At 36.6% G+C, this 10,351-nt stretch overlaps 1 protein-coding gene across 1 annotated transcript; it reads right to left on the bottom strand.

Annotated features, from left to right (window-relative positions):
- Positions 1-8,332: 8,332 nt before the first annotated feature.
- LOC114009036 (keratin-associated protein 21-1-like) lies at positions 8,333-8,623 on the bottom strand. Its single transcript, XM_027774495.1, has one exon. The coding sequence runs from the start codon at positions 8,621-8,623 to the stop codon at positions 8,333-8,335; it is 291 nt and encodes a 96-aa protein (XP_027630296.1).
- Between the last annotated feature and the right edge of the window lie 1,728 nt (positions 8,624-10,351).

Genomic DNA, 10,351 nt, shown 5'->3' with positions numbered 1-10,351 from the left:
CAGTCTTGCTCAACATTGCATAGAGTTCAATTCAGAAATCTAAAAACATCTATATACTTATAAAGACATGCCATGTTCATAGACTGGGTTCAGTATTGTTAAGATGTCCTGAAACTGATCTTTAGATTATTCTCAGTCCCAATCATTATCTCAAGGGATGTATTTTGTAGATATTGACAAGCTAATTTGAGCCTTTAAGATGGAAAGGCAAAAAAGAAAAAAATTTCAAAAACTAGAAGGAACAGAGACAATATTGGAAACTTTACATATCTAATATCAAGATTTACTACAATCTTGTGGTAAATAAAACCAGGTGATACTGGAAAAGTGTAGACACTAAATAAGTTGTGGTTGAATGAATAAATAAATATAAAGTTCTATCAATACAGTGGTTCCTTGACCATTTGTGCTAAATGCTAAATAATGTTAGTGATGATTCTGACACAAAGGACACACACACACACAAACATATGGGAAGTCATATGGTAGCACAACAATAAAATGTGATGCACTGCAAGGCAACCCCACATACAAAGGTTCTTAGTTCAGGACCAGAGACCTCCCTGAGTAGGCTAGTCACATACTTGCCCATGATCTGGAGCTGCTGAAGTTTGGGGGATTGTGGGGTGCAGCCTAATGATAAATATAAAAACAAACTCTAAGTTTTCACAGTGGTAGAGCCTTACATGCTTCACTTAACTAGTACTACTTTATCATTTTACTTTTGAGAGTACTAAGACTCAGAGGAGTTGAGTAATGTGCCCAAAGTCACACAGCTAATGACTGTAGCCTATAGAAGAGCACAAATTATGTGACTCTGGAACCTAGGTTCTAAATCACTATCTATGCAGGATTTTTTTAGAAGCACGTTTCATTTGTACTGCCTTAAAGAAATGATATCTAGAAAAGGGAGATTGCAGTTAAAGATAATGTTTCATCTACAGGAGAACTTAGAGGTTTAAAATAGGCTCTAAAGAGAACATAGAGCAATATTGAATTGTAGCTTCTCTTTATTGATTTCTATAGATATCTCTTTTTTTTTTTTACTTTTCTGTTTTATGAGTAACGCATATCTGTTATAAAACTTCTTAAAAATGTCTTTTTCTCAATGGAGTAACGTGGAAAGTGTGTGCTCTTATTTATTTAATAATACCTGCTGGAGTTGGAGGCCAGGGCTATCTGATGTGTGTTTCCAAAGTGTAAATACTCATATCATGATTTTCAAGTTACCAACAATTTTACAACTGGTTTCCAAAATTTCTCAAAATCTAAATACCATCTTCTAGCACTTTCATAATTTATTTTTGTGTTCAGAATCTTATTCAATATAACATTTCTTGTGCATATGGTGTGATTTAGCCATCGATCTTTTTGTGTCTAAACAGATGGACAATTGATGAATCCCATTGCTATGGTTTGAATGTTTATCCTTTCCAAAACTCATGCTGAAATTTAATTGTCATTGTAATTTATGATATTGAGAGAGAGGACTTTAAAGAGATGGTTAGGTTATAAGGGCTCTACCCTTATAAATGGATTAACATTACTGTCTCAGGAGTGAGTTTGTCCTCTCTTCTGCTCTCTCACTCCCTCTTGCCATTCTGTGTGTGAAACCTTCAGCTATATTATATGATACAGAAAGGTTATTGCCAGATGCTGGCACCTTGACCTTGGACTCGCCAGGCTCTGAAACTGTGAGTCAATAAATGTCATTCTATATTATAACCCAGTCTCAGACCTGTTATAGCCCTATAAAACAAACAAAGATGCCCACTTGCTGAATAAATTGCCTGAAATGAAGACTTTGTCTTTGCTGAGAATCCCTTTCTAACCTGCAATAATAGTAATTGTGGCCTTTCTGCATCAGGTGTAGTTATTCCATTTACCTTGAAAATGTGGTTCTTTTCCCGACCTTTGCTAATGACATATCATGGCTTCTTTTCCTGGTCAGTATCCTCTCCTGGCTTCTTTGTCATGACTCATCACCTAGAGCACTATGCAATAGAAATATATCATGAAACACATAGAGAAATTTATATTTTCCAGTAACTACATAAAAATTATATAAAAAAAACTTTGTTAATTTTATAATAATACATTTTATTTAGCCTAATAGCCCCCAAAATATTGTCATTTAATACAAAATCTTTTTTTTTTTTCAGAGAGATTTTTGCTATAGGGTGCATTTATTCACCATGGAGACAGAGAGATGAAAGCAGGAAATCTCCCCCAGGGGGATGGTCTAGCTGCAAGCCCTTCTCCTCCATTCTCAGGATCTTAGGCATATACACAATGCACCTGGCGTAAGTTTCAAGCCACTGGGCCTGGGATTTGAACTGCAGTTGACTCTGTGGGAGTCCAGCAACATAACCATTACGCCACCTGCTTGAACCCTAAAACAAAAATTTTTTAATTATTTAATACAGTTTTCATTCTTTTGTATATTAAGCCTTTGATATTTAGCGTGTATTTCATATTTATAGCACATTTCGTTTTGGACTAGCCGAATTTACTTTTGTTTGTTTGTTTTCAATTGTCAGATGGTACATGCACTTAATAGAGAAAATCAGAGGAAGAAAGAGGGGGAGAGAAGAAAAGCACACCCCCAGTGGGGCATAGTCACACCACAATCTCTTCTCCGTTTATCCTTCTGTTGGGATTTGAGTCATACACGCACGCATGCTGAGTGCCATTTTTATTTTTGGTTTTGTTTTTCTTTTAAGCCTCTGGGGCCAATATTAAAACCACAGTTGACCATGTGGAATTTGGCTCCCTTAACCACTAGGTCACAAAGCAAGTCCTGGACTAGCTACATTTCAGTTGCTCAGCAGCCATTTCTGGCAAGGGACTACTACTATATTGGACAGTGCAGCTCACACAAGAGACTTGAGAATTCCACTATGGGTATGCCCATTTTTTATATTTTTTGCATTGAAGCTCACTACTGTAGCAATAAGATGCCTGCTCTTTTTATTCTTCCCCAAATTCCTCTACCTTGAATTCTATTTTCCTTCTCATGTAACCGACCAATTCCACCTCATCACTTGTGGCTCCACTCATGTATCATGCTCCTCTAAGAGCAGTTTCTGACCCTTGTTAGGTCTTCCCTTTTTACATTTTTACTTCATTTCCACCATTTGAATTCTTCTTGGTATTCTTCTTGGTATTCCCCCCTCCCCCAATACATTCAAACAGATTTGTCATAAGTTTAATGCATCTGTATAATTTACTATTTTGTGTCCTACTGAGGATTTTGAATTCTTGGAAGAATGGACTTTGAACTTTATTCTCTTTATCTTCACACCAATCAGAGCACAAAGCTGCAACATCAATATTTAAGTCTAGTAAATGACTGAAAGAACAAATAGCTGATTCTACAAATAGAATCCTACAATATCCAATAGTTCATCAAATAAAATAATTTTATATTTCCTTATATAAATGAACTTTGAAGCTCAAACTATTTTCTAACTACAGAAAATATTTCTTAATATAAATGGTCTTCTTTTTTGTCTGTAATTTGAATATGTGGAGACAAATATTCATTTTTTCCAGCCTCCATCAAGTTCATGCTACACACACACACACACACACACACACACACACAAACATATACAAACTTTCTGTAATTTTCTCATTCCTGTTTCTGCTAACATTATCACTATTTTCTCATTTTATTAAGCAGAAGGCCTCAAAATATTCTTTGACTAAGAGAGTCAGAATATTTCAGATTTTGAAGATATGATAAGTATTGGTTACATAAGTTATTTTATACATGACAAATAAGTGATATACATACTCATTTCAGAATTTCTTCAATGACAAGGAACATAGTGAACTAGTGAGCTAGACTTTCAAGGAGACTTTCAAAAGTTAGACTTAAATGGTTATCCCTTCTATTTCATAATATCGACTTCAGAGATGCACAAAGAAATTAGCCCTAGCTCTGACTTACAAATGCTCCATATGTGAAAGACATCCCTGCTCTTAAAAATAAAAATCCTATTTCTCCACCAGTTGGACATGTTCTATCATAGACAGAGTCTCACTTTAGGGCTTTCATCACATTGTCATCTTCCATTGAGTTGACCATACTGTGGAGCCCTCCAGCTCTAGAAATCTCAGTCAGATTTCCTGCAGTAACTCCCTATCATGGAGATAAGATGGTGACATATTTATTATATATATGAACAACAAGCAGACTGAGATAGAACTGAAGAAAGTAATTCCATTTACCATAACCACAAAAAGCATAAGATACCTAGTAGTAAATCTAACCAAAGAAATCAAAAACCTCTACAAGGAAAACTATGAAAATCTTTAAAAAAAACTCACGTTCTGGGATTAAAATAATTAATATAATCAAAATGGCAACTCTACCTTAATTAATCTACATATTTAACACAATTCCAATCAAATTATCAGAGACATCCTTCACATATCTAGAAAAGATAACCATAGAATTTGTCTGGAATCATAAATGACCCTATATTGTCAAAGCAATCCTGCTCAAGAAGGAGGAGGCATCTCACTACCTGACCCCAAAATACACTCTAAAACTGTGGTCATCAAAACAGCATGGTATTGACAGAAAAATAGACATGTGGACCAGTGGGACAGAATAGAGACCCCAGAATTAAACCTCAAAAGATACAGTCAAGGGAACCAGCAGTTAGCGTAATGGCTATGTCGCTGGACTCCCACGTAGTCGACCGTGGTTCACGTCCCGGACCCGGTGGCTTAAAACTCACGCCAGGCGCGTGTGCGTGTGTGCCCAAGATCCCGAGAGGAGAATGGAGGAGAAGGGATTGCGGCGTGACCATCCCCCCTGGGGGGTGATTTCTCGCTTTCTGTCTCTATGTCTCTCTCTGTCTGTCTGGCGAGCGCACGTGCCCTACAGTGAAAATCTCTCCAAAAAAAAAAAAAAGATACAGTCAAGATTTTGGGAAAAAAAAAATAAAGATAAATTTTTAAAATTGGAAAATGAGCTGAACAAACCCTCTAAGGAAGACACATGAACAGCCAAAAGCATATGAAAAAATTGCCGACATCCTTCATCATAAGGGAGATGAAAATCAAACCATGATGAGATATCACCTAACCTCAATCAGAATGGCTAAGATTTAAAAAACCAAAAGTGATAAATGCTGGTGAGTCTGTGGTGACAAAGGAACTCTTCTACACTGTTGGTCAGAATCCAAATTAGTCTGCCAACTATGGAGAACAATATGGAGGTTCCTCAAAGATCTACAAATGGAATCATCATATGATCCAGCAATTCCACTCCTAGGTATCTACTCAAAGGACAGGAAAATTCTCAGTCAAAAAAATGCTTGCACATCCATGTTTATTGTAGGATTATTCACAATTGCTAAGACATGGAACCAACTGAAATGTCCATGAATAGACGAATGGATTGAAAAAGTGTGGCACATGTACTCTATCGAATACTACTCAGTCGAATACTACTCAGTTAAAAAAAAAAAAAAAGATCCTGGAATTTAATAGAAAATGCATGAATGTATAAGACTTACTGTGGAGTGAAGCAAGCCAGGCTATGAAAGAGAGATATTGTATGTCTCCAGTTAATATATACCAACTGTTTGCTCTCTATGCTGGAAACGGAAAGATTGGAGGATACAGAGGCATGGAAAAAGGTTACAGATACTGGATAAAGTGTGGGAAGAGGGTGGAAGAAAGGGGACAATGAGAGGAAAGGATTCAAAGAGAAAATAAAGAGGAAAGACATGGGACACAGAAATGGATGATTATCTGTTGATGATAATGTGTATGGTGTCTTCAACTGGACTGGGGTGAATTGTATTCATGTTCTGTAAATTCACTTTATAACCTGTAGTGATGTACAGTGATTGAATATATAAATTAAATTAGAATAAAATAAAATATTAAAAAGGCAGTGACACATTTACTACTGCTGGTTGAAATAAGTTTGCTACTCAATCTAAAAGGCATATGCTTTTGTAGTGCTTAAATTATTGAGTTCTTGGGCCAGTTCCATGGCCTAATGGTTAAGGGAGCTGGATCCAACATAGCTGATTGCAGTTCAAACGCCCACACTGGAGACTTGAAAAACAGGCCAGACGTGTGCAGGCATGCACAAAATCCCAACAGGATGGGAAATTGAAGAGAAAGGATCGCATCATGACTACACTTATTAGGAGAGTGGTTTCTGTCTCTGTCTCTCTCCCTCTTTCTCTCTCTCTCACACACACTTACTCACACACACACAATTATACACACCTTCTGATATTTTAAAAAAATTATAATAAATGATCATGTTCTGGATGGTTAAAGGAGGAAAGGACACTAAAGTCAGAACCATTAAAGGAGTAGACTTCTACTTCAGAAAGTTAACTAAGTAACTAGGCCAAGGTTTTTAATCCTATCTTATAGCTACTCTAGTCCAAAAAGAAACTCATTAAAGCACTGAAACTTGCTCTTTTCCTATAAAAAAATTAAAAATAAAAAAAAAAAACTTAAAAACTGTGGCACCACTTTATTGTAGCCAAAACTTATTGGACTTCTCCCTCCACCCCTTTCACTACTTTCCATTCTAGTCTTTGCTGCTAAAATCTTTTTATTATCATCTCAAATGTCATAATCTCAAAATACCTCCCTGAACTCTCTAATACTTCAATCTTTATTCTCCTTCTTATTACCTTTTTTTTTTTTGAGAGGTTTTTGCTATAGGGCGCGTGCGCTCGCCAGACAGACGGAGAGAGACATAGAGACAGAAAGCGAGAAATCACCCCCAGGGGGATAGTCACGCGGCAATCCCTTCTCCTCCATTCTCCTCTCGGGATCTTGGGCACGCACACACACACGCCCGGCGTGAGTTTTAAGCCACCGGGTCTGGGACACGAACCGTGGTCGACTACGTGGGAGTCCAGCGACATAGCCATTACACTAACTGCTGGTTCCCTTCTTCTTATTAACTTTTTAAATTTTATCCATAGCAACTATCTGTCTTAATTTATCATAACTAATTTAACTTGTTTTATTTGTTTATTTTTAAAGGGCAGATAAAATTGTATGCAGTTATTGTGTATAACATTATGGTTTGAAGTGTACATACATTGTAGAATGATCAAATCTACTTAATTAACAAATGTATTACCTAATGTAGTTGTCATTTTCTAGTGAGAATAAAATACTGTCATTTGCAACAATGTAAACAAAACTAAAGGACATTATGTTAAGTGAAATTAGCCACAGAGAAAAAAAATATCTCATTTCATGTATATGTAGAATCACAAAAGTTTGATCTCATAGGATTAGAAAATGGATTAATGATCACCCAGAGCTGGTGTGATTAGGGGGAAGGAGAAATGATGAGATGACAGCTAAACAGAAAGGAGGGGAAAGTTCACGATGTACAGGTTAGTGACTGTAGTTAACAGTGTGTTTATGTATTCTTTAAAAGCAAAGAAAATAGTTATTTTATTATCTTCGCCTATTAGAATAAAAATACTCCCAAAACAAAAAAAAATATAATTTTTCTACCATGTCCTCAGTGTGTAAGACAGTACTTATTCAAAAATATTTCCATTTCCATCAAATGTACATGTTGTGATAGTGTATTTTTTTCTTCTACTTTATCCTTTCCTTAGGTTTTTATTTCTTGTGCCTAACATCTGAGTCTGACTGCAATTTTTAATAATACTGAAAACTATCTCTTCCATTTCATTACTCCTTCATTCCTCAGGCTGTATCTCATTTCTCTGGGACTTTCATTATAGCTTCCTAAGTAATTGTCATTCCTCCATCCTTCAGCTCCACCTAGACACCCGATGGCATTTTCAAAGCACCTTTCTGAAGTACCCCATGAAGCTGCTTGGACGTATGAGGGCCTGAGCACATGGCATATAAGAAAAGGTAAATAAGACATTATTTATGACTCAAGTATAATAAGAACTCTTGCATTGTGTCAAAGAAGAACCTGAGGATCAGCTAATATATTGCTAGCCACATTTTCAAGAAAGGCCAAAACACCTCAAGGAAAGAGTTATTTATAAGCAAGTACACAAAGATTTGTTAGAAACAGAGAACCATTTTTATTGAAAATAAGTGACTTCACTGACAGTAGATATTATGGTCACTAACACAATCATAACAGAAAATTAAACATTAAGGGTAATGATTTGTAAAATAGTGAGATGATATCACAAATCTTCAGGCCACAGACATGCCATTCTAAGAAATCTCTAGTCAGATGTCAAAGACAATAATTCATTGAACATAGAAATCTTGGAGTATGGATTCTTAAACTAGAATTAATTTCAGAAGCAAATAATTCTCTGAATATGATGTTTTAGCAGCAAGAAGAATAGCATCTTCTGTAGCAAAGTGGCTGGTAGCCACAGTAGCCAGAGCCATAGCCACAGCCATATCTTGAGCCGAAACCACAGCCATATCCACAGTTGCAGCCACAGCCAGAACCACAGCCATATCTTGAACCATAACCAAAGCCATATCCACAGCCATAACCACAGCCATAACCACAGTCGTAGCCATAGCCACAGCCAGAGCCATATCCACAGCCATAGCCAGAGCTGTATCCACAGCCATAGCCACAGGAGTTGCCATAGTAGTTGCAACACATGTTGTCAAGAGGAGGTAATTCAGGTGGGTTGTGAGAGGATGTTTCTAAAATATAGATGTCTTCTACCTCACTGAAACCTTTATATACTGTTGGAAATTGCCAGAGCATACCATTCATTCCCTGACTGAGCCAACAAATATTCAAGCAACTATCATGTGCCAGTGCCAGTCACTGTTGACAATCAATAATGGCTTGTTTAAAATGTGTTCATTGTCTGGGAGATTTTGGTCTTTTTGTAGCTATTATTTATGTATATTATTTATAAATACAGAGAAAGAGAGGGGAAGAGAGAGAGAGCGAAAGAAAAGAGGTCTATTGCCTTTTTTGTAAAATTCCATGAAAAATGGAACAACTCCTCCTTTAAAGGATATAGAGTATCCTGTTTTACTAAAAGTGATTTGGATAAGCAAAAATTTTCATGGGAAAGTATATTATTCAATGTTCTTTAGCTTTGCATTTCTATTACTATGGGTTACAAAATTTACATATTCATAACACAGATAAATAATAGAATTCAACATCATTTATCAGGACTCCTAACATTTTTTTTAAAGTCCCATGAAAGAGAGAGCAAGAGAGACGGTCACCACCAACAGAGTATTCATACTGTGGTCCACCCCCAGTACAGCCAGCCTGAATCAAAGTCACAGGTGTGCACACTTGGCACATAGAGAAAGGTGCTGGGATACCAACAGGGACGTTGCCATGTGAGTCAGTTCTTACCACTAGGCCATCTGGTCTTATGGTTTCTCGACTTATCATGACTGATAGTTCCTGCAGTGATCCAGGTGGGTTAGATTAGCGGGACGTGATCCTGCAGATGCCCGCTCCATCTTCTTAGTATTTTGGAAAAAATAGAGAAGATACTGAACTGAGCAGAAAGTAGGTGCTATGCAGAACTGAGCAGCATGCCTTGCCATGGTTTTGCCTTCTCTCCTTGGTTCTTTCAACTGCTAGTTACATTTGTTGTGCAATAAGGTACTACTAGAATCACAAATGGGTCAATTCCCGCACAAATGCTTCCTTTTGCACTTCATTTCTGTGACTATATGCAAAATTTATGCTTAAAGACTACGAACTTTCATTTAAGAGGATATTTGTAAACTCTAAAGATGAGTGGTTCTTGAAGCAAATTTAGAAAGACCAAATCTTTTCTGTGAGTTATGGAGAGATACAGAAACAACATCAAGGTCCCCTCTCTAACCAAAACCATTCCCCAGCTTTCTAATGAGTGTGTATCCTAAAAATTTTACTCCTAGAGCTCTAACAGCACATTTTGTTCAAAGTATATGATCATATATATCCATTACTTACATCCCCTCTTCTGACCAAAATATATTCGATGTTCACTCAACTACAAAGAATCCATAAGGTTTTTCCATTGGGTTTTCCTTTATCTCTGCATTTAAGTTAAAAACTATGTACTTACACATTTTGGGGGGACTGCTTTGCTTGCTAGGCATCCTTTGAACAATTCAGCTGAACTCCATAGACACTACCTGAACTCATGACAAGAATAAGATGTCATTTTGCAAAGACAGCTCACATGTGTTTCCTATCCCAGGATCAAGCATCTACACAAAACTAACATAATAGGAAAACAAAGGAAACAAATACAGTGCTTCTCTCAGTACAATCTTACCTTTCTACTGCCTCTACTTTAGGGTTCATCTTCTTTCCATTCTTTTTTTTTTTTTTTTTTTTTTGAGTGTTTTTTTCTTTTAGGAC

Source organism: Tupaia chinensis, unplaced genomic scaffold (assembly GCF_000334495.1).
Source record: "Tupaia chinensis unplaced genomic scaffold, TupChi_1.0 Scaffold000443_1, whole genome shotgun sequence".
NCBI classification, from domain to species: Eukaryota; Metazoa; Chordata; class Mammalia; order Scandentia; family Tupaiidae; genus Tupaia; species Tupaia belangeri.
The sequence above is the reverse complement of the archived record's forward strand: the minus strand, read 5'-3'. Positions and strand labels throughout refer to the sequence as shown.